The 26140-nt window shown below is 35.1% G+C and overlaps 1 protein-coding gene across 1 annotated transcript; it reads left to right on the plus strand.

Moving 5' to 3' along the window:
- The first annotated feature begins 2359 nt into the window (after positions 1 to 2359).
- On the plus strand, positions 2360 to 5079 carry LOC107770987 (bidirectional sugar transporter SWEET1-like). Its single transcript, XM_016590313.2, has 6 exons — positions 2360 to 2496; positions 2619 to 2655; positions 2756 to 2851; positions 3763 to 4042; positions 4320 to 4439; positions 4617 to 5079. The coding sequence occupies exons 1-6, from the start codon at positions 2451 to 2453 to the stop codon at positions 4836 to 4838; spliced, it is 801 nt and encodes a 266-aa protein (XP_016445799.1). The 5' UTR covers positions 2360 to 2450; the 3' UTR covers positions 4839 to 5079.
- The last annotated feature ends 21061 nt before the right edge of the window (positions 5080 to 26140 follow it).

A 26140-nucleotide genomic window follows, 5' to 3' on the forward strand; every position in this document is an offset into this window, starting at 1 on the left:
ATCCATGATTTAATTCTCATATTTTTGTATTACTATTTTGGTGAGCTCGTGTTTTGAGTAATTTTTCACCTTTTCACTAAAATAATTAAATACATTTACTCGGCAGCTGAATTGTTCTTACTCAATAAATGTAAAGAAAAGCCAAAATATTTTTGAAGAATTAACCCAAATAGCCGTCTACCTAGCCTCTTAAATTAAAAATAGCCAGTGGAGGTATAATGTATGCATAATTTATGTATTATATGTTAATATGTGTATAACTATGTATAATGAATGTATAATCTATGTATATGGCTAGAAAAAATAAACAATAAATATGGTCGGCTATTTGTGTAAAGATCCCTAATATTTTTATGTAGAAATATATAGATGAGGCTTTAGCTATAAAAGCTCTTATTGGTGGAAAATATACCTTTAACAGAATATTAATTCTCTACTCACTATATTCTCATTGTTTCCGACAAGGATAGCACTTACGTTTTGTTCCATTTTTTCCGTTTAAAGTTATATAAGTAAATGTCATGGTGGGATTCACTGTCATAAAATGAAAATCATAATATTGTCAAAGATAACAATTAGCTTACGTTATTGCGTATCAAGAATGCTCCTGTTTGTTTCCTTGGATGGTTAATCTAGTCTGATCTATTTGTTCTATAATTAAGGGTTATATATTTATAGCATTAAAATATGTGAAACTTAATGGGATAGCTCAATTAAAGATATCATTATATGCAATAGGAAAATATATGACAAAGTAAACTACAACTTCTATAGAACGTACGATAGTAAATAAGATCAACAACAGTTGTATATACGAGTAAATATAGTGGGCATCTAAGGTCCACAAACAAATATGTCAGGATGAGTGCATTATTAAGAAAGATGGATCCAAAATATAAATTTTACGGATTCAACCTTTAATTCTTACGATTGCGTACCTATTGCACTTTTGGAATTATAAGTTCAAATTTTTATTTTTTTAAATAGCAATTTTCTTACATCTATATCTATTTTTCATGTTGAAAATATTGAGATAAGTTGAACCCATTGACTATATGCTACATCATACACTGCTACTAGTCTTAATATACACATTTTGTTTAATCATATAAGATTTTATAGCGACAAAAGAAGAATATGAATTTCAACGTGTGAAAATTTAGAAAGAATTAACCAAACAAAAAAAGAAATAAAAAGAAAAAGTACTTAATTAATACCCAAAAAATAACACTAGATACACCCATCTCCCATGGGCATCTACTTTTAGAAAAAAAAAGGAAAAAACAACAAGATTGACATAAGATTTGTACTCACAATCTCACCTAGAGAGATACACTCAATAACCATCATATCATATAATACTTTGAGCGTAGGTGCACACAAATATATTTAAATATTTTTTTTTAAAATATAACATTACTATACATGATTTAGGGCGGGAGCATAGGTTCACGTGCCCCATGGAACCCCTAGATACGCCCCTGCTAAAAATGTGATGTTATGATGGGTGCATGCCGCATGATCATAATAAAATCTGAGAAGGTCGTCTAAAATTGTTTGGACATATCGTACATAAATATATGTCCATATGCACAGTATGTGGAGGTAATATTATGATGATCGAGAGTGTTAAACTAAAGAGGAACGATCAAAAGTTTCATGGCCATGAATTCTATAAAAATATCTGCAATTTCTCTGAATTAATACAGTCTTAATTCAATAACGTAACAAAATGGAAATACGAATTCATAGATGATACCAACAAGTTGAGATTCTTCCAGTTAATTATTACACTTATATAAATTAGATCTGGTATTGTCTGCCACGAATTTACTGAGTCCTGTATGTCACTAGAGGATTAAATATTTGATTTTTAGAACCTCTACTTACAAACAATAGCGACCCAGAAATTTCAGTTGAAAATATAAAGGAGGAAATATACAAAAAGCTCAACATCTACTATATTATACATAAAAAATAATTTTAACCTAGTATATATTGTATAATTTTTTGACGAAAGGGGTTCGGATGAACCACTTCCGCCCCCTGCTGCCACCCATGGTTACAGAGAAGACAATTTAAATAGTATTGGAATGAAATGAGTGGGAACATGTATATATATAGAGTCATAGCCGATTAGTATTGATAATGTAATGTTTAAGTAAGAAATTCGAGGCTGCAAATTATAGCTTACATTATTTTCCCTGTTTTACCCTAATTCATCAAAACAACCAAATGATTCAAAGCAATTAAGTGGAGTTTGTAGGGCCTGGATCACACTGAATATTCTAGTGCAGAACAAGCAAACAAAAAGTAGTGGATAATTCCTCAGCAAATCACCAAATTATGGCTCTATATATCATATATGTATGTAGATATAAATCATGCTTAATTGCCTGCACCATTTTATACATACTGGGATAAACTAATTATCATCATTCTCAGTTAATATGGGTCATGTCATCAAAATTCTCCACACGACCTTCGGACTTTTTGGTGGGATTTTAATTTTATTGTCCTATTATTGCTTCCTGTGTTTATTAATTAATTCTTAATTAGTTGAATTCCTTTGAGTTGTTTATGATATATTTTTTCTTCATCTGTTTTTCTTTGAATAGGAAATGTTTTTGGTATATTACTCTTCTTGGCGCCCTTGTAAGTCTTCGATCAAGTTTAATTTTCTTTCTTTATGTATGCATGTGTGTTGTTATCTCAACAAAACTAATAAAAGAATTGTCATATTTTGACACTACAGGATTACATTCAAAAGGATTATTATGAAGAGATCAACAGAGAAATTTTCGGGTGTGCCATATTTAATGAGTCTGTTCAACTGCTTGTTCTCAGCTTGGTAATTACTAAGCTTCTCCAAGTCACATTTCAACCAGCTGTTTTTTCCAACTCTTTTTTAGTGATCAAGTTTAGCGTCTGAGCCATGACCAGACCAGGGGGAGAAGAGAGGGGGGCAACTAACCAAATTAGTATTTAAAAAATAAAAGAAGGAAATTGTTAGTTTTCAAATCTTAATTAATAGATGACAATTTTTCACAAACCCTAGTCGTAAGAGAAAACAGTCTGCCACACGACATTAGTGCAACTCCTATTGTCTCCTTCTCCTTTCCACTTAGCTTCTTTGATTTCAAAAAAGTAGCTTAAAAAAGACAAATAATTTTTTATTTAAGTATCGGATTATAATACAAGATATTGAGAGGTAAGGTGGAACAAGATATAGTGTTGAAATATGCTACCAACTCAAATAAAAATTTTATCCGCGCGTGAGAGTGGAAATACATTTATTTATAACTTTATTTCGTAGATCAAGCACCCGCAAAAATTCATTCTTTTCCTTTCATAATGGAAGGCAATCACGATACTCGAACCACATTTTTTGTCTAAGAATACTACATGTGAGAGAGAGCAGGCAACTTTTGGAAGTTTTTTTTCTTTTTTATAATGTGTAACTTGAACGAATATTTCGTCTAAAAATTTAATTTGTTAGAAATGAAATACTTTTATTTATTTATGTTAGGTTTGCAACACAATTCCTCACATGGGGACCTGACTTTTTTTTTTGTTTCCGGGAACATGTACAACAAAATTCCTTTTTTTCTTTGACAATGAAACTTGAACCCATGACCTCAGCACATGAATACTTTTCTTAAAAAAACATCCAATTAGAGATAGTAGTGTTCTTGATTTTTTTTCTGAAAAACAAATATTGAGTTTAATTTAGGAATTCTACTTGTTGTGAATAAAAAACAGGTATGGTCTGCCTTTTGTGTCAGCGAACAACACGTTGTTAACAGTTCTGGCTTCTATAGGTGGTGGGTTGGAGGCAATCTATGTGTTAATTTTCCTCATATTTGCACCCAAGAGGGAGAAGATTAAGATGTCTGGAACTCTATTTGTGGTGCTTTCCATATTTTCAATCGTGGCTTTGGTCTCTGTGTTAACACTCCATGGCAATAAAAGAAAGCTCCTTTGTGGCTTAGCTTTTGCTATTACCTGTATTATGATGTTTGCTGCTCCTCTTACTGTTATGGTATGTCTTTTAATCTTACCTCATATATACTACTAATAAGTAACCGGATATCACTCGTTATATTATTGGATCAAAAGAACCCCTACCCTCTTGCTATCCAAACACATATACTCTTGACTTGACAGACTGGACACGTGGCATCCATCCAAAACTTTTGGTCCATCCTATCTTAGATTAGACCCGACTCACCCCACGGATAGCATAAATAGACTATTTCGCATAACTAAGAAATACATTTTGACGTTTTTGTTTCCTTTGTCCTTTATTTCTTTGGCAGAGGCAAGTGATCAAATCTAAAAGTGTAGAGTACATGCCATTCTTCTTGTCACTATCTGTATTCAACTCTAGTACCTCATGGGCAATCTACGGCTTGCTTGGGAAGGACCCCTTCATTATTGTAAGTAGCTTTAATTTGAAACATTCAGTGGCTTTTACTTTGATCTTTTCATAACTAAAATTTTACTAGTTATTTTGTAGAAACACATGATAATTACTTGGTTGATCTCCAAATTAGAGGCTGGAAAAATAAATCCACAAATCATTATGTGGATAACTAAATCTTAATTTTTGCTAGGTACCAAATGCAATTGGAACTTTATTAGGATCGGTGCAGTTGATTTTATATGCAATTTATCGCGATAACAAAGGGGAAGGCAAGAAAGACGAAATGAACGGTTCAATCGAAACAGGGCTTGGAAAATTCCAAGAAAAGAAGCTAGATTGCGTCGAAAATGAGATGCAGAAAAATATAACTGAGAAAAATATGGAAGCAAATAAGATGGATTATGAACTATAGCTGGAGGAGGGTGTATTTGAGCGAACTTGTTGTAGTTAGATTCATTGATGCAGTTAGCAAGGTGTTTATTGTATTTGCAATTAAGAGCATTTTAGTGGCTGGTGTTACAATGAAACATTTAAGCCACCAATTATATATGTATAAATCATAATAGGAGTATCCCTAAATCAGTCACAAATCATCAAATCAATTTGCAATTTCAGCTTACTATATATAGTTCCTTTTTTTGTCTTGGTTTCAACCATTTCAGTTTTCTTGGAGGTATTCATTTTCCCCGAGTGGAGTCCAATTTTCTCGACTTCAATTCTCTAGCTTCTAAAATTTTGGTATCAAATGGTAGTACGTATTAGAGTTATCAGGAGCTTTTTTAAAGGTGTGATTCTACAAGATAGATACATTGTTCTCCATCATTTGAAAGAAAACATGGATATATATATATATATATATATATATATATATATATATATATATATATATATATATATATATATATATATATATATTTTTTTTTTTTTTTTTTTTGAAACCAAAAGAATACATGGATGCTTCCTTAATACAAATAGATATTAAGCTTAGAAATCACCTTTCAAGTCAACAAACTCTAGATTTCAAAGAGGACAAAATAAAAAATAACTCCAATATTAGTTTAATCTCCTGAAAAGTTGCACACCATTTTATGCTGAGATTCATTGCTCAATGGTGCCATATAGTGGGAATCAAAGAGAGTGGTTATGGTAAAGTATTTTCGGTATTGAAAATGAGAGAATGTGGAATAAGGATAAGGCATTGGGTATTACAAGTTTCGTTAAATAAGAAGTTAATATAGGCCTTGAGCTCCTGAGCTTTGGAGTTCTGAAATTTTTCTTCCAATGTCATGCATTTTCTTAATTTTAACTAATTAGAAACTCCAATACATGTACCATGAAATAAAAAGCCAAGTTACCAGAGATTGGATGAAACTGGCAGTAAAACGACGTAATATCCCACGAAACTTAAGTTGACCCTTTTTTTTTTCTTTCTTTTCTTTACTCTTATGTTTTTTTTTTCATTCAACATGTTCGATTGATCATCTAACTTCTTCGTTTTACAAAAGAGAACGATACTTAATCTGGAGGTAAACAAAGTAAGAATATAATTCTCAGCTTTTCTTCCACTAAAATTAGTCAAAAGATCCGCTTAATTTTCATTCAAAGGCAGAAGTATCTAAACCTTTTTTTTGGATAGTCTTTTTCTTAATGATGAGTAAAGCGGTCACATTAAGATGTCTGATAAAACGTATCCATTTCAAGTAAGAACAGTTAGTATATTACGCTGAAAAAGCAAAAGAGATGCCATTGTCTTTTCTTAAGATTTCTTTAAGTTTCAATGTTTCCAACATGGCGGGGCAAGGGGGTTTGGGGGGGAGTGGAATAAGTATTTTGGTTTTGAATGATGATAAAAGGGCCAAAATGAAAAGAAAAGAAAATAGAAGGAAAAAGGAAGGAACATTGAGCTGAAAGGTGTATAGAGTTAATGTTATTCTTTTGCCATTTTTATTTAATAATACGGCAGCAACATTAGGAGATAAAAGAATAGAGTCTAACCATTTCCCACTCGCCTGTAAGATGGACGTCATCAATTAATCCCCAATTCTTGCCTAACAACATTACTAAATGGTTTTAAAGGTGATAAAGAATTTTTTTGGACTCAATACTACTAAATGACTATATACACGTAAATAAACTAATTCTGAAAAATGTTTAGCAATCTTATCGCGTTTGAGTCGGTACAAGAATATGTTCATTAGGTGAGGGTGGGATGGACCTAGACGATATACGGGTTCGGTCGAACATAGTAGCATTAGTCTAAATTTTATATTTGTATTAAAAAAAATTATTATATACATACAAAATTTAAATAAAAAACTTAGTTACTAACACATAATATTTTTATTCTAAAATTTAGAACTCATAAAGTTCAAATACTGATTCCACTTGTGCTCACGACCATCTACTTTTGTATTGTGACGCTAAACTGCTGCAAAACAAGCCAGCAAAAGGAAGTATTTTCTATATATATCACATGTAATCAAGATTGGCTGCACCTTTTGCTTCTCGTTTCAGGTTGTTTCCACCTTTTGTGCTCGAGAGGAAATTAAGCTTCTCTGCCATGGAAGTAATCCATACTCTCCACACCGTCTTTGGCATTTTTGGTGGGACTTTCATTTTCTTGTAGTTTTCTTTTTTTTAATTTCTTGGATATTGTCCATGATAACTATCATGAGGTTTTTAATTTATCCTTTCTTCTTGGGGCAGGAATTTTAAATAGTTTGTTACTCTTGGCGCCTATGTAAGCCTTCTTGAATTTCCACTTTTACTGTGTGTGTTTGTGGTTTTTTTTCTCTCTCGCTCTTTTTCCCGTTACTGATTTTGGTGCTTTGTGATAATTTATTTACTAATTTCTGATGATGTTATAGGATTAACTTTCAGAGGATTATTAGAAAGAGATCAACAGAAATTTTTTCAGGCATACCATATGTTATTAGTCTGTTCAACTGCTTGTTCTCAATGTGGTATGTTTTTTTCTTTAATATTTATTTTATACTTTACGCACATTGTGCAACTTCACTGGAAAGAGAAGGCCAAGATCTCTGAGATTCTATTTCTTCTCTTTCTTATCTTCTCAACCGTGGCCTTGTTTAACCCAAAAAAATGATTTTCAATGTCAAAGTAATAAATTTTATATGACGGGCCACAAACAACCGATTCGATCCGAAAGATATAAATTTTCGTTAATACAATGTGATAGAGAAGTAAAAAATAAATTCAATGACAGATAATATATTAAATATAAAGCAGAGAAAAAATAATTCTTATTGAATGATCCTTGATAGGATGATGAGCCGAACAAAGCTTGAAGGGCGAACTATGACTAACTTGGGAGCAAGATGCTATGAATTACAATTTATAGAATTCTAGAGAAGAAAATGAGATTCTCCATTGTGATAAAAGTGTGTCTATTTATAGGGCTAAATCTATGTAACCATTCTCCTTGAATTACGGGTCCATTATGAGCATTTACTCAATTCATCCGTAACTTTTGGAAGACTTGTAACAGCCGTGTAAATGCTGAAATTCCATAACCGATGAGTTAATTCCGTAACTGATGAGTTAATTCCATAAATGATGAGTTAATTCTGTAAATGATGAGTCAATCTCGTGCCTGTTGAGTCAATCCCGTGCCTGTTGAGTCAATCTCATAATTGATTGCCTTGTTCTGACTGTTACAATCATTTATTGCATTTATTGTATGTTATATAATTGATTTGTAACTGATGGCGTAATGATGATAAATCTCATATAATCCGGGATTAATTGATTCTTTCCTCATTTGTAATTATGAACTATTCTCCCGTACTTGATCCAGGGCTACTATGTGATGATTAATTCCGAGACTAACATGCACTGTACGAGTATGTTTGGTCCAGAGGGTGTTTCACATATCACCTTTACATGTCATTCTTCACCTTTCTCATAACTTTGCTAACACATGTCACCATTTAATAGACCCATGTGGCGAGTCTACTTTTCACTAATACAGATAGTCCCCCATTTTTCGGTTACTCACTGTGATGTGATCGGGAAGTGGAAGATTTTATCTTTTTCACCCTCGCCTCTGCCTCATTTAAAACCTTGTCGTAAAAACCCCAACATGGACAAAAACCAGCCGAAGGAAAAAAGAGTGCAGAGCTTGGGGATTCAGATGACAACTTCGTCACTTATTTTTCTTTTGTCAATGATCGGTTGGTGCTGAAAAAGTACCACTACCACAAAAAGTTTGATCTCATATTTTTTAGTGTCCATCCGGAATATTTAATCTTTGAGTTTTGACTCTTAGGCTTTTAGTTGTACCCAAAACTTTTATAACCTCACATCCTTAGAGACCGGGGATGTTAATAACCATGAATTTCTTTACTTCTGATTTTAATAAAGTCCAGAAATTTAATACATTCGGTTAACTTGACAATCGGCAAACAAAGCATTTGACTGTTTAGCCATTAGATTGGATGACTTTAGAAGAAGAGTACTATGGGTACTGATCTGGATAGTTTTCTTGCACGTCTTCCAAATAAAAAATTTGAAAAGGGGAGAAAAAAGCTTTCCGAGGATAGTCAGAGTAATCCTCGAACTAATCCCCAGCCTACTCAGTTTCGTCTCCAAGCTAGATGATATTTTCATTATCATGGCGGATGATAGAGAGAGTTCTCTGATTTGAGAAAGATATAAGTACTGCAAATATAAGTAATGTAATCACACTTGTCTAGATATTATTTGGTACGGTAGAAAATTTAACCGAGTACTAATTTTTTGTCATGACCCAATTTTTCCTTCCGTGCGACGTCGTGACGGCACCTAGTCTCTACAACTAAGTAAGCCTAATATTTTTTGCGGAAATAATAAAATAAAAATATAAATTTAACCAACTATTTAAAAATATACAACAATCCCAAAATCCGGAATATCGTGAATCACAAACTACAGGAGGAAAAGTCTAGTGTCTATATATATATTAGAGTCTATCAAAAGAAAATACAGAAGATAATGGACATGGGGAAGAGTAGGAAGTGGACTCCGAGGTTTGCGGACGCGGCAGATATACCTTGAAGTCTCCAAAGTTGTTCCGGCTCACTAATAGTGCGGCTGATAAGGAGCACCTGGATCTGCACAAGAAAAATATGTGCTGAAGAGTAGCATGAGTACACCACAATCGATACCCAGTAAGTGCCAAGCCTAACTTCGGTAGAGTAGTGACGAGGTCAGGTCCGGGCCCTACTGGAATATGATAATAAAGCAAGGCAAGAATGAAATATCGCAGTAAAATAAAGACTGAAATTTAATAAGAAAGAATTCATAGAAGGTAACGGCTCAATACACAGAAATACAATAGGGGATCTCGCGAGATACCGTCTCGTAGTTCCAAACGTAAATGTGCAGGGGATCTCCCGCAATACCGTTTCGTAGTCCCAAAGTAAATATGCAGTACAAGGGGATCTCCCGAAATACCGTTTCGTAGTCCCAAAGTAAATATGCAGTACAAGGGGATATCCCGAAATACCGTTCCGTAGTCCCAAAGTAAATATGCAGTACAAGGGGAGCTCCCGGAATACCATCCCGTAGTCCCAAAGTAAATATGCAGCGCAAACAATAGAAATACAACTATATCACGAAATCTTATGATTTAGACTAAGTACCAGTCAAGGAAGAAGCAGGAAATTCACTAAGCATGCTGCACAGAGTTCACATAAGCAGTTAAGACACGTAGACATGCTGTATTAGACTAAACAGGATAGCTACACATATTGGAATAAATCAATTAAGAATAAAAATAGATTAATACTCATTAAAATGGTATAACTCAAAATAAAAGGAAAACAAGTTGCTGCACAGTAAAAAAATCGGGTTTTTCCACAACTAGCCCGTGTACGTACTTGTCACCTCACGTACTCGGCACTCACATATCAAAATAGTTCCAAATCTTAGGGGAATTTCCCCTGCACAAAGTTAGGCAAGCCAGTTACCTCGAACCATGCTCAATCAATCGGTCACAATGCTTTTCCCACGAATATCCGGCTCCGAATGGCCCAAATCTAGCCAAAAGTAATTACATATCATAAATACAACCATAATAGACTCATCTAATTAATGAAATCAATACTTTAACAAAAATTTCGAAATTCGTCCTAAATAGTCGACTCGGGCCCACGTCTTGGAATCGGGTAAAATTCAAAATCCGAAAGCCCATTCACTCACGAGTCTAACCATATCAAATTTATAAAAATCCGACACCAAATGGTCCTTCAAATTCACAAATCAAACTTTTCAAATCTCTAGCCTCCAACTCCCAATTTCCACCTTAAATACACACTAACTAGGTGGCAAAATAAATGGGAAACAAGATTATTGATAAAAAATAATCACAAGGGACTTACCTCAAGAAACCCTCAAAAAAGGCTCTCAAGAAATCCCCAAACCCGAGCTCAAAATCTTGAAAATGAGCAAAAATCGCGAACCTTTGCATTTTAGAGTTATGTCGAGACATCTCGCGCCTGCGAACTCTCTGTCGCATCTACGACTATCGCAGGTGCGGAAAAGGCATGAATAGGGCCATTGTGGATCCTTGAAAAGTTATTAGTCCAGTATGGTATGATCAAAATCGATATGAGGTTGCGTGTAGCTTGTAATGTTATGTGAGCAGGATGGATCTCGAGATGCAGGTCATTTATCACATGTTAGTTGCGCTTGAGTTTCGTATCGTGTGACACTATTCGTCTCCCCAGAGTCGTACTTTTTGCACTCGGCTTGCTTGTGGTCGATATTCGGTCATCTCGTAAGTATAAGCGTTACGACTTGATGTGTGTGTTTTCTTCTTAATTTTTATGTGCGGATCGGGTGGCACACCGCCACGGGTATACTATTTGGATCAGGTTGCATGCCGTAGCAGTGTCATGTTGGATCGGGTTGCAGGCCGCAACAGTGAGATGTTGAGTACGGTTCTCTATACTTATTTTTGTGTGTCTTGTTTCTCGTCTCCGAGAAAGGTTTATACCATCGATTTGGCCGTTTTATTCGTTACACGGGTTGGGTAGTTAGTTCCTTATCGGAGTTCGTTCTTCCTTATGAGTCATATTCGAGTTGTAGCTTGTTGGCGCTGCATGAGATTTTAGACAGTGTTTAAGGTGGCTTATTTCCCGAGCAGCTTGTACTGGGTGAGACGAGATTTATTTGATCTGAGATCAGTGCGATCGAATTTATGTAGGGTATATTTAAGAGAAAATATCGTTATTCAGTTCAGAATAAGGTAATGGTTCTTTTCAGGAGGAGACACTCCGTGATTTATTGATTCTGCAGGTAGTAATGAGTTTCTACGCATCTCTTTCGTCGTGGAAATATTGCAAGAGTTGGAACATGGCTTATATGTGTTATGAGGTGTATTGCAGGCATCAGATTCGTGAAATTGCAACTATTGTTGTCGGAGGATGTTATTATGGGTAAACGACTTATGTGGTGCATGGTGTAATTTTAGCATAGGTGCATGATCACGTTTTGGTGCAGTGTGTAGGGATTGATACGGTGTTCATATGTTAGAATCGGGCCTCGTAGAGAATTCTGGATGTTGGAATTTGGTTCTAAGGCTTGTTAGCCAAAGTTATAGGGAGGATCTTCAGTCTGGCACGATCTAATATGCTCATATGGTTTGTGGTGGCACGGGTACGTGCACGAGGTGCTAAACAGTGATTTTGGTCAGCTCCAGAACAGTTATTGGCACGTTTAAGGACAAACATATGTTTAAGTGGGGGAGAATGTAACGACACAACCTATCATTTTGAGCTTTAGCGCATCGTTCGATGGTTTGAGGCCTTGAGTAGCTTCACTTTATGTACTATGACTTATACGCGTAGTCGGAATTGAGTTTCGGGAAGTTCGGAGTTGATTCAGATGGAAAATTCTCATCTCGAAAGCTTTAAGTTGGAAGAGCTGACTAAGATTTAACTTTTGAGTAAACGATCTCGGAATCGGGATTTAAAGATCCCAATAGGTTCGTATGATATTTTCGGACTTGGGCGTATGTTCGGATTGAGTATCGGGTCACCCGGGAGCATTTCGGCGCTTATTGTGGAAAGTTGACATTTTGAAAGTTTTAGAATTTCCTAAGTTTGGTTTGAGGTGGATATTTAATTTTTCCCTCTTTACATATTCTCCTTTTCAGCTCAGTATATTCCCTTCCCTCTCTCTCAACAAACCAGTATATACATATATAATATATTCTAATATAGGATAGATCTTCACTACTTAATTTATATTGTATAAGCCTTAAGATTTTACCCTTGGAAAATGGTAGCCATGCAATATCAAAGGTCTTGTGCTTCAAAATTAGATTGGAATTCTAATTTTTATAGTCTTGTGTTTTATCAAAATGGAAAAGGGGAAGAAAAAGAAAACAAAAAATAAAATAAAAACCTAGAGCTAAAGGTTGAAAAGCGCCGCTAAGCTCATCATCTTCTTCACGCCACCAAGAGCCAATCTGAAACCTGTTTTTTTTTTCCTACACTAAAACAGTCTGAAAACCAATTACTTGCATCACTAAAAGAGCTGCAATTTAAGCTCCATTTTTAGCCATGAACTCTAAGTTTTAACTACTAAACTTCACCTTTAAATCAGCCCCTAAGACCACCCCTAAATAGTCCAAAAATAACACCTAAACATTACCAAAAACACCTTGAAAACCCAGCTGAAATATAGCTCCAAAAACTGCCACCAAACTCCATAAAAACAGACCCTTGAACCATTGCAATCGTCCGCTAAAGTAGCTGTAAAAAATACAGCAGTGCTCCGCCAAAAAACCTCCATTAACGTCATCTCCAAAGTGGCTTCAAAGACTACTCCAAAATAATTGCGACACCAGCCTCAAATCACAGCAAAGCTAGCTGCGAGACAGACCCAAAACGACCCACAACAGCAGCTCAAATCGCTGCCAGTTTTTCCCAGAAAAAAATATGGTTCCGAAACCACTGTAAAAATACACCAACACTTCATCCCATAAGCCTTGAAACAACTGCTGAAAACTACCACCAAAACATTGTTGGAATCACTGTCAAAGTGGGGTAGCGTTCGAGTTTTTCCTGTTCGAGGTTCGGGTCAATAGCTCGTTTGTTTTGGTTCGTTGTTTTGAGATCGTAGTTCATTGTACGTGGCGAAAAATATGCAGCAATAAATACAATTCAAGACTCCTCTTGGTGATGACCATGTGCAGATAGATATGTTGGATACGAAGTCAAATACTCTATAGCCTACAGATCTGTGGATCAAGAGCAAGGCGCTATGGGTTATGTTTGCCTCCTAGGCTTATTCAAGTTCGAGCAATGGATGAGCAATGGGTTTTGGGGTCTCTTTACTCCATGACTGGGGAGACAATAATGGAGCACTTGATTATAGGTTCTCCGCAAGTGAAGGTGAAGAAAGCGAGATATTAAACTATAGCCGATCAGTGATGTTGATTTGCCTACTCCCAAGGAGCGGTTTTATCGAGCCGACGACTCCATAGCAGCAACTGCCCACCTGTTATCAATGCTTGGCAGAGCGTATAAAAGGAAAAAAAAATTCGGATCGTGTGGCTTTGAATTGAAGAAGTTAGAGAGGTATTGGAGCCGGTTATGGAACTTCGGAGCGAGGTAAGTCTCTTGTCTAATCTTGTAAGGGGTAAATTACCTCATAGGTGATTAAATTATTAATTATTATTAATTGTGGGAGCTACGTACGCACGAAGTGACAAGAGTCCGTGCGTAGCTACTATTAATGCTAAAGTCCGGGTAGTTTAGGACTCAAAAATATGAATTACTTGTGTAAATTGTATTCTTTACTTAATTAAATTATTTGATATATATATTTATATATTGTGAATTGTTAGGAAAATATTAAAGGATGGAAATCCCATATGCTTAATTTTTTGTTTAAATTAATTAATTATTAAGAGAAATTATTCTTCCTCCCGAATTTATCTTGTAATAAATATACTCTCCTCCCGGAGGTACATAAGAAATTGTCCTCCTTTCTTGTGGAGCGGGCCGAATGCCTCGGCAGGATAGATGCATCTATGGATCGTGCCGCACGTCCCTCGGTAGTGTACACGAAACTCTGGATCGGGTCGTACGACCTCGGCAGAAATCGTGCTTAATAATAATAATAACTACACGATACTTGGACAGTTTATTGCAGCTTGTAAAGCTGTTTGATAAATTAGAAATTTATTGAAATTGAATTGCATCTTGTAAAGCTATTTGATAAATTAGAATTTTTATTGAAATTGAAGGATTTAATTAATAGATTGGAAATTGTTGCATTTTAAGGATTTTTATTATTTCTGCTAATTGAATAAAATTATTGTTAACTTTGTGAATCATGCTGATTTGAATAATTATAATTTATTCCATTTATTATTGTTGACCCTTAGTGAGTGTCAAAGTCGGTCATCTCGTCTCTACCACTTTGAGATTAGGCTTGATACTTACTGGGTACATGTTGTTTACGTACTCATGCTACACTTGCTGCACATTTTGTGCAGGATCTGAGATAGATAATAGTGGAGGACATATCATCGCACATTCTCGTTATCCAGGGGCGTAGTGGTGAGCTGCCTTTCTGAGCCATCCTGCAGCTACCAGTGCCTCTTCTAGTATTTTTAATTCTGTCTATTTTCATTTCAGACAGTATTTGGAGTTTTGTATAATCTACTAGATGCTCATACACTTGTGACACCAGGTCTTGGCACACACATTGGTAGAATTTGGTGTCTTATATTTTTCCTTGGAATTAAATTTTATCGATATATGTTTAAATCATTAGTTGGCTTGCCTAGTTGTAGTGTTGGGCGCCATCATGACCTATAGGTGAGTTTGGGTCGTGACAATATATCCCCCACACATATTCAACTTAAATACATTATAAGTTCTATTATATCATTACTTCAATTATACAAGTTATCATGCTTCATTTTTAATTTTAATAAGAATACTTAATCCTTGAAAATTTAAGAGTTCTCCCGTGATTTTTATATGAGAAGCCATATACTGTTCTAGAAGACACAAACAAAATCAAATAATTGATAAAAGATGTCTTCCTTTTTCTCAGTGAGAAAATGCAAATTGTTCTATTAGTTTAATCAATAAAAAATAATATAAAAATTATTTCCAACAAATTAGAAAGAACTACCTCAAAAGTAGAATCCAGGTGTGATATTTTAATTTATCTACTCTTTTTGTGTTGTGGAGAGAACTTTCTTCTCTACCAAGCATATAACCATGCATACATTTGGATGATCATATGTTGCCTTTCTCTAGAAGTAATCGTCTATAATTATAATGAAGTTACGTGTAATTGACGGTTTCAAAAAGGACTATGTTAATACTAAATGTTAGACAATATCTTATATATAATACTACAATTTTGTTGACGTTTTATTTTTTGAAGAAATAATTTAGTTTTTCAAAAACTATAAAAGTTGGTATGTCAATTAATTTTGACTATGGCAATTAACTGTACAGATTTTTAATTTGTTGGGTACCTTAAATATTTATATTTTGTTGTTAGGTTTCTTTAACGTCAACAATCATTTTTATTCCTTGAGAATATTTATTTTTCAAGCTCCAAATAAAATAAAATAACCAAAAAGGCATTGTTCTAATAATTCTCCCTCATTAGGATTACTTTGTCTAATATTTAGGATTTGAAGTTAACCAATATTATTCTTATATTTTTTGAATTATTATAGTAAATTTGTGATATGATTTGAACGGAATAAGGCTGGGGAAGATGGGTGTATTTTGTGGGACAACTAATTTACTCACAATTATATTGGCAAATAAGAAAGAATAACTTTTGCATATTTTGTTTGATTTTTTTCTTCGACATCAGCAAGTTTGGCAGATATATCAGCCCAAGCTTTCCAGCTCCATGAATAATTCTGCATATCTGGCGTATCAAACCTTGAATTCGTCTGGACATAATTTATGCATTATAAGATTTTCTTTGGGATGTGTGTACTTTATAATTATTTTACATAATTCAAATAAAGGGAAACGTTATATTAGGACTTTTTACCTAGTTCAAATAAGGAAGAATTTAATAGACAAAATTTAGTTGGTTTTGAACTCCTAAATATTAGGTAAATAATTAAATTACTATCCCTAAATAAAGGAAAATAGTTAAATGACTATTTTGTCTAGTGTGAACTCTATTTTTAAAGAGAAAAAAAGACGAACGATATTTCGCTAAGAGCCTTCGTGCTTTTAATATAGTACTAGTATTAGGGTACGCGCTTTGCACATGTACCTATATCAATAAATATATAATTTTTAAAAATTACGTAAATATTATAAAATAATATATTTGAGTTATTAAATAAATATTAAAAAATATAAGTTCCTAAAAATAATGAATATTAATCTCACTAAGCTAGCTCAATAAAACAAAGAAATCATACTTCATGTAAGTCTTTCTATGCCTTATGATGATTTATGAGGAGTGAAATATCTTATGAAAATAATTGTTATCTTTGTTATCAAAACTAAAAAAATACTTTTTCCATAAATATTCAAAGATAATAAAATAAATTGAAAATTTGAATCTTTTGATCTTTTATAAATTGTAGAGGGATGGGGTAGGACTATAGTTCCTATAAAAGTATTGATAAATAACAATTTAAAGTCTTAAATGACTAATCTTGAATTAAAAGAAATAATATAATACTATACTGAAATATATAGGAAGCTGTCATTTATTGGAATGAATATAAATAGAAACAATAATAATAATGACAACGTCTTTTGATACCTTTTGTCTTATGTTACATCCTTAATGCTTTAACTTAGCATTTTTAGCTATTTAACTTTTAATACTATATTAAAATAAACTTTGCTATATTTTTTTTATTTCTTTCATGGCAGATGCTCTTCTTGTGAAAATAAATTTATGTACCTTAAAAGTTTTATCAACTTGATAAATAATTTTACTTACATAATGGTTTTGAAAAAAATGAATTAATTATTTTTCTAATTTATTAATTCAAAGACTTAATGATTTGTTGAGATTTCATGTTTATGATAGTATATAAGATACAAATTATTTTTGAACTTTTTTCCTACTCGAACAATATATTATTCTCTTTATTAATTTTTGTAGTATTTAAAACTATATTTAATAATTAAAATATATAATTAGTTCGTACAAGATCTCTTACATTTAATATTACATCTTGTTAGAATTATAAGTTCCCCAATAAGAAGAATGAATGTGAAACATATTTTCATCGAAATTGCCGTCGGTTATACAATGAAAAGAAAAACTAATATTACTCCTATTTCCCCAAATAATATCTACTTTAAACTCCTTAATATTAGGACTTCTTACATAATTCAAATAAGGAAAGATTTGATAATTAAAATTTTAATTAATTTTAAAGTTCTAAATATTAGGATAATAACTAAATTATAATTTTGTCTAATGTAAAGTTTATTTTTAAAGAGTAAAAAAAGCGAACGGCATTTCGCTAAGGGCCTTCGTGCTTTTAATATAGTATAGATAGATATAGATATAGATATAGATATAGATGTAGATATATATAAAAGTGTAAATACGAAAAAAATAATTAAGTTACATGCTTTACGCGTGTACCTATATCGATGAGTATTAAATTTTTAATATTTTATAAATATTATTAAATAATGTATATTTGAAATGCAATAGTCGATTGACTTTTTAAAGTTTTTCTAGAATAATTTAATTTTTCCTAATATGTATTATTTTGAAATCAACTAAAGTTTTGGTTATTAAATTCTTCCTAATTTGAATTATGTAAGAAACTCCGAATATTTAGGTATTTAAAACCAAATAATACTTTACTTGAATAAATTCTTTCCTTATTTATTTAATAATTAAATAATTTATTGTTTTGGTTAGGTTTCTTACGTCTATAGTTATTTTTGATTTGTTTTACGGAAAAAGAAAGTGCTAGTTTTAAACTATAGTCTTTTAGCTCACTATACATATTTTGTTGGATATATAGAAATTAGAAAAATTAATAGGACGGTATAATATCTAGGTTACGTTATTGAATAAGAAAGTGATTATATAAGGTAAAACTTTAATTGATTTTGACTTCCTAAATTTTAGGATTTCATATTGATTTCAAAGTCATAAATATAAGGAAAATATTGTGAATGACAACTTTGTTCAGCGTGAAATCTATTTTTAAATGGTAAAAAAGGCGAACGACATTTCGTTAAGGGCTTTCGTGCTTTTAATATAACTAGTATTAGAGTACGCACGTTGCGCGTGTATCCCATATTTTGAAATTCATTCTAAAAATACAAAAATATGGTCGACTAACTTTCAAAAGACATCTTTTTTTCTCATGATAAAAATGCAGATTGTTCGATTGTTTAAAAAATACTATATAGGAATTGTTTCCAACATATTTGAAAAGAATAAAATATTATTGCAAAAGTAAATTATTATGGAAAAAGTGGATTAATTCAACCGCTATAGTATGATTAATCTACAATTCTTTCTTTGTTAGAACACATAATCATACATCTCAGATTCTTCATTCGGATGTATCCGAGTGTTGTTTTCCATGGAAAGCAAGAGTATATGATTGTAGTAGTATTACTTGCAATTGTTTGATTATGAAAGGGCTACGTTCATACTATCGTGGAAGGACTTAGAATATGAAATTCATGTTAAGATCAAAATTAGAATTTATTCTTTTCATCAATTCCTACATATGTAACATTTTTGTTTTTCTTTGTGTACTTATAATCAGTTCTCATTTAAATAAAGACTTTTTAAAAGTAAATCCAATTTGATTAAAAAAATATTTTAATTGTTTATATTTTCTAAAAATATTTTTATGATAAAATCTACAAAAATATTTTTGCTTTTTAATTTTTTAATTTGTTATGATTTCTTATTTTGTTTTATTTATTTTTTACTTTCATAAACAAATGTAAATGATTTTCGGCGAATTGTAACCTCAATGTTTTTTTTTTACTATTTTGTTTTCACGTATAGAATGGTAAAAGCTTTAATATTACTTAGTGAGATGATTTGTACTCTTAAAATTGTATAGTTGAAAATATTTTGAACTAACCTCAAAAATATTCTAATAAAATAAAAGGCAAGCGGTCTACAAAAGTTAGAAGAAAAAGAAAGAAAAAATACTCTTAAATCGAAAGTTGTCGAAACTATCCTAGTTTGTAATTGAACGTGCTTATCTAATATTCCTAAATTTAAATGGAGTTGAAAGTGTATGAATTCTAGAATTGAAAATTAAAGTCCTAAATATTAGGACAATAATTAAATAATTATTTCTAAATATTAAGAAAAAAATTAAATGACTATTCCTAAATAGTAGGGAAATAATGAAATGACTATTTTGTCTAGTGTGAAATTCATCTTTAAAGGGTAAAAAAGGCGAACAACATTTCGCTAAGGGTCTTCGTGCTTTTAATATAGTATAGATATAGATATATATGTGTGTGTATATATATATATATTGAATAACTCACCACGTTGGGTAAAAGTCAAACCAAAGGTGCAACTTTTAGACATCGCACATGAAACGATGCATCCAAATATATACATTTCAAGTCTATACGACTAAATATGAGCACTCAAATAAATTCATAAAGTGCCAAGAAAAATGTAATGACTCGGCCGGCCGTTGTGAGAGTAATAGCCTTGATCCCCTATTTACTGCTTCTCCCATATCTATTTCTGCTATTGTGACTTGCCGGGAGGTTTCGTTTTGATTTTTGAAGTGTTTTGGGATACTTAGTCCCTAAATGGAGGTTTAAGCCTTGGGATTTGGACTGTAGTCTGAACTATGTGAAGACGACTCCAGAATGGAATTCCGTCAGTTCCGTTAGCTCCGTTAGGTGATTTTGGACTTAGGGGCGTGTCTGGATTGTGTTTTGGAGATCCGTAGCTTATTTAGGCTTGAAATGGCGAAAGTCGAATTTTTGGAGATTTTGACTGGTAGTGAACTTTTTGATATCGGAGTCAGATTTCGATTCTGGAAGTTGGAGTAGGTCCGTAATATTAATTATGATTTATGTACAAAATTTGAGATCAAACGGATGTGATTTGGTAGGTTTCGACATCGGTTGTAGAAGTTTATAGTTTCAAGTTCATTAAGTTTGAATCGGAGGGTGATTCGCGATTTTTGCTCAATTTTAACATTTTGAGCTCGGGTTTGGCGATTTCTTGAGAGCATTTTTGAGAGGTTTCTTGAGGTTAGTCCCTTGTGCTTATTTTTTATCAATAATCTTGCTTCCCCATTTATTTTCCCTCCTAGTTAGTGTGTATTTAAGGTGCAAATTGGGAGTTTGAGGCTAGGGATTTGGAAAGTCTGATTTGTGAATTTGAAGAACCATTTGGTGTCGGATTTTTATAAATTTGATATGGTTAGACTCATGAGTAAATGGGCTTTCGGATTTTATGACTTTTACCCGATTTCGAGACGTGGGCCCGGGTCGACGTTTTAGGATGAATTTCGGAATTTTTGTTAAGGTATTGATTTTATTAATTAGATGAGTTTATTATGGTTGTATTTATGATATGTAATTGCTTTTGGCTTGATTTGGGCCATTCGGAGCCGAATATTCGTGGGAAAAGCATTGTGACCGATTGATTGAGCTTGGTTCGAGGTAAGTGGCTTGCCTAACTTTGTGCGGGAGAAATCCCCCTAAGATTTGGAACTATTATGATATGTGAGCGACGTGTATGTGAGGTGACGAGTACGTACACGGGCTAGTTGTGAAAAAATCCAATTTTCTTACTGAGCAACAACCTAATTTCCTTTTATTTTGAGTTATACCATTTTAATGAGTATTAATCTATTTTCATTCTTAATTGAGTTATTCCAATATGTGTAGCTATCATGTTTAGTCTAATACAGCATGTCTACGTATCTTAACTGCTTATGTGAACTCTGTGCAGCATGCTTAGTGAATTTCTTGCTTCTTCCTTGACTGGTACTTAGTCTAAATCGTAAGATTTCGTGATGTAGTTGTATTTCTATTGTTTGCGCTGCATATTTACTTTGGGACTACGGAATGGTATTCTGGGAGATCTCCATGTACTGCATATTTACTTTGGGACTACGAAACGGTATTTCGGGAGATCCCCCATATCTTGCATATTTACTTTGGGACTACGGAATAGTATTCCGGGAGATTCCCTTGCACATTTATGTTTGGGACTACGAGACGGTATCTCGGGAGATCCCATGTTGTATTTCTATGTTTTGAGATGTTACCTTCTATGAATTCTTTCTTGTTAAATTTTAGTCTTTATTTTACTGCAATATTTCATTCTTGCCTTGCTTTATTATCATATTCCAGTAGGGCCCGGACCTGACCTCGTCACTACTTTACCGAGGTTAGGCTTGGCACTTACTGGGTACCGATTGTGGTGTACTCATGCTACTCTTCAGCACATATTTTTCGTGTGCAGATCCAGGTACTCCTTATTAGCCGCACTATCAGTGAGTCGGGACAACTTTGGATACTTTAAGGTATATCTGCCGCATCCGCAGACCTCGGAGTCCCCTTCTTACTCTTCCCCATGTCCATTATCTTCTGTATTTTCTTTTGATAGACTCTAATATATAGAGACAATAGACTTTTCCTCCTGTAGTTTGTGATTCACGATGTTTCGGGTTTTGGAATTATTGTGTATTTTTGAATAGTTGGTTAAATTTATATTTTTATTTTATTATTTACGCAAAAATGTTAGGTTTACCTAGTTGTAGAGACTAGGTGCCGTCACGATGTCGCACGGAAGGGAAAATTGGGTCGTGACAAGTTGGTATCAGAGCTCTAGGTTCATAGGTGTCGTGAGTCACAAGCCAGTTTATTAGAGTCTCGCGGATCGGTACGGAGACGTCTGTACCTATCTTCGGGAGGCTATGGAACTGTTAGGAAACTTTCACTACTTTGATTCCTTGTCGTGCGAAAATTGTTGACTTCAAAAGAATTCTAAACTTCTGTATTCTATTCTCTCACAAATGGTGAGGACACGTACAAGCGGATCTTATGACCAGTCACTCGCGCCCCCTGCTAGAGCTGCGAGAGGACAGGGTCGGGGTAGAGGCCGAGGACGACCACGTGGTGCAGCCAGAGCACCCGCATGAGCTGCTACAGAGAAGCCCCCAGTAGCTCCAGCTGGAGGGCAGACACATGAGATACATGTTGCTGCACCATCCCTCTAGGAGACTCTAGCCCAGTTTCTGAGCATGTTCAGAACCTTAGCTCAGGCTGGATTGATTCCACTTGCTCTTGCCACATCTCAGACCGGGGGAGGAGAACAGACTCCTGTCGCCGGTACCCTAGAGCAGCGAGTTCAGGTCAACCAAGTTCCATAGTTTGTACCAATGCAGCCGGTAGCTCCAACTCAGCTCGAGGTTAGGGAAGAAGCTTCTGAGGTGGAGCAGCTCAGACTTGAGAGGTACAAGAAGTACCACCCACCTACTTCAGCGGATTGGCTACATATGACGCTTAGGGTTTTCTGGAGGAGTGTCATCGTATACTCCATTCTATGGGCGTAGCGGAGACGAGCGGGGTTTCTTTTACTACATTCCAGCTTATAGGAGCAGCCTATCGGTGGTGGCGTACCTATAAGCTGAGTAGTCTGGATGAGGTAGTTTTACTTACATGGACTCAGTTCTCAGACATATTTTTTTAGAGAGTATGTCCCTCAGAGCCTCAGGGACTCATGGCACGCGGAGTTTGAGCAACTGCGCCAGGGTGCTATGACTGTGTTAGAGTATGTAGTTCGTATCAGTGATTTGGCCCGACATGCACCGACCTTGGTTGCCACAGTTCGAGAGAGGGTTCGACGGTTTATTGAGGGACTCCACCCCAGTATCCGGATTAGTATGGCCAAGGAGTTGGAGATGGATATTTCTTATCAGCGGGTTGTGAGTATTGCTAGGAGATTGGAGGGCATGCTTGCCCGGGATAGAGAAGAGAGAGAGACCAAGAGGTCTCGAGAGACTGGTTATTATTTTGGAGCTCGTGCCCCGGCAGCTCGCCATGGTAGGGGTTATGTGAGTAGCCTCATTCATTCAGCTCTTCCAGCCGCCAGCGGTGTTCCAGCTCCTTCTAGACCCCACGAGCCTTATTATGCACCGCCAGTATCTAGTGCGCCTCCTGCACGGGGTGTTCCTAGCAGCCAGTCCAGCAGACCTAGCCCGAGCCAGTCACAGCAGCCACGCCCTCCCAGAGCTTGTTTTGAGTGTGGCGAGACTTTCCATGTGGTGAGGGATTGCCCCAGGATTAGGAGGGGTGCACCTCCACAGACTTCTCAGCCACAGCGTGCTCCACCGGGTCCTCGGGCTATGATTACAACGCCAGCTGCCACCCCACCTACTCAGCCTGCCCGAGGTGGAGGTCGGGGAGGTAGAGGTCGCCCTAGAAGGGGAGGTCAGGCCAGATATTATGAACTTCCTGCTCATACAGAGGCAGTTGCTTCTGATTCTGTCATTACAGGTATTGTTCCGGTCTGTCATAGAGATGCGTCGGTATTATTTGACCCAGGCTCTACATATTCTTATGTGTCCTCTTATTTTGCCCCGTATTTGGGCATATCTCGGGATTCTTTAAGTTCCCCTATTTATATGTCTACTCCTGTGGAAGATTCTCTTGTTGTGGATTGTGTGTATCGGTCGTGTTTGATTGCTCTTAGTGGTTTCGAGACCAGAGCCGATTTATTATTGCTCAGCATGGTGGACTTTGATATTATTTTGGGCATGGACTGGTTGTCGCCCCATTATGCTATTCTTGATTGTCACGCTAAAACCGTGACGCTGGCTATGCCAGGATTTCCGCGATTAGAGTGGAGAGGTACCTTAGAGTATACTCCCACCAGAGTTATTTCATTTCTTAAAGCTCAACGAATGGTTGAGAAGGGGTGTGACATGTATCTAGCTTATGTGAGAGACGTCAGTATTGATACCCCTACAGTGGAGTCAGTTCCAGTAGTGAGGGATTTTCCAGATGTGTTGCCGCCTGACAGAGATATTAATTTTGGTATTGATTTGTTGCTGAGCACTCAGCCCATCTCTATTCCTTCATATCGTATGGCTCCTCCTGAGTTGAAGGAGCAGTTACAGGAGTTGCTTGATAAGGGCTTCATTTGGCCCAGTGTGTCACCTTGGGGTGCTCCTGCCTTAATTGTGAAGAAGAAGGATGATTCTATGCGGATGTGTATTGATTACCGCCAGTTAAGGGTGGCAAGTGGGCCGGTCCAGGCCCGGGACCGGCCCGGAACCGCGGGCCAAACGGGCTAAACGGGTCACGACCGTTTGGCCCGATTTATTGGGCCTGGGCCGGTCTCGTGGGCCGGTCCTATGATTTGGGCCCGTCAGGCCCGGGACCGTTTAGCCCGCCAGGGCCTGGGACCGGCCCGGTTCCTTAGCGGGCCAAACGGTCCCAACGGCTATTTATTTTTTATTTTTATAAAAAAATGTTTTTTTTAAAAAAACCAACGGCTATTTTTAAAAAAAAAAAATATATAGTCGTTGGGCTGTCAAAAATAGCCGTTGGCTATTTATAAAATAGCCATTTAACCCCCCCAACTTTGTTTTAATCCCAAACTTTTTATAATTACACTTTTTCCCTATTTTCAACTATAAATACCCCATCATTCTTTCATTTTTTTCTTACAAAATTATCAATCTATCACAATCTCTCTCTAATTTTCTTCTATAATTGCTACTATTGCTTACTTTATTGTTACAATTTGTGAAACAATTGTGAAGTTGGTGAATTGAAGTCTTCAACGATAATCAATTTCCAACAAGTTGTTCGTCAATTCGGTAAACTCGTTCCAACTCTTAAGTTTTAATATTATAATTTTGTTTATTTTATTTATTTTCTATTACTTTATTAATTAAGATGGTTTCCTTAAAAAAACGTTTTGGTAAAAATAAGAAAAATCCAAGAGTGACGAATCTAGTGCTCAATTTGTTCCTCCCCCACTGCCCCGGGATCCCCGAACCAAACTCCATATACGTCCTACACCTGCTATTCTTGATAGCGATAATAGTTTATTATAATTTACTGAAAGTCAATTTTGCCATAATATTAGATCTGGTGAACAATTAGACCATGAATTAATGAATGCTCTTTATTCTAATCCAACTATTGATGAAAATGATGACGAGGAAATAGATTTTGATGAAACTCAACCGGATGATGATACACCAACTAGTCCTGCTCCTGATGTTAACCCAACTAGTGGTAACCCTGCTAATCCAAATGATGCCCCATTTGATACTCCTGTTACTACCCCTACTTTTTCTAGACAACCTAGCAAACGGACGGAAACATCTCCCGTTTGGCCATTTTTTACTCAACTAATTCCAGGAAATAAGGCTAAGTGTAAAACTTGTGGCACGGAGTTAGTTTTTAAGTATTTTGGATCGTGGGGGAGGGGGATGGGGGACGGGAACTTTGGCTAGACACATAATGAAACACCCTCAAGATAAAGTGAGATATCTTCATCTGAAAGCTTTGGCCGAGGGAAAAAGTTTACCTACTCCTAGTCAGGTTGATCCTAGTACCGGTTCAAATAAATTTCAATCGGGAATTAACACTGTTACCGGTGGTATTTTATATTATGATCCCAAAAAAGATCGGGAAGAATTGACAAAAATGGTAACTGTTATGTGTTTACCCTATAGTTTTCCTTCTGATCCTAACTTTG

This window comes from Nicotiana tabacum, chromosome 12, assembly GCF_000715075.1.
Source record: "Nicotiana tabacum cultivar K326 chromosome 12, ASM71507v2, whole genome shotgun sequence".
In the NCBI taxonomy this organism is placed as follows: Eukaryota; Viridiplantae; Streptophyta; class Magnoliopsida; order Solanales; family Solanaceae; genus Nicotiana; species Nicotiana tabacum.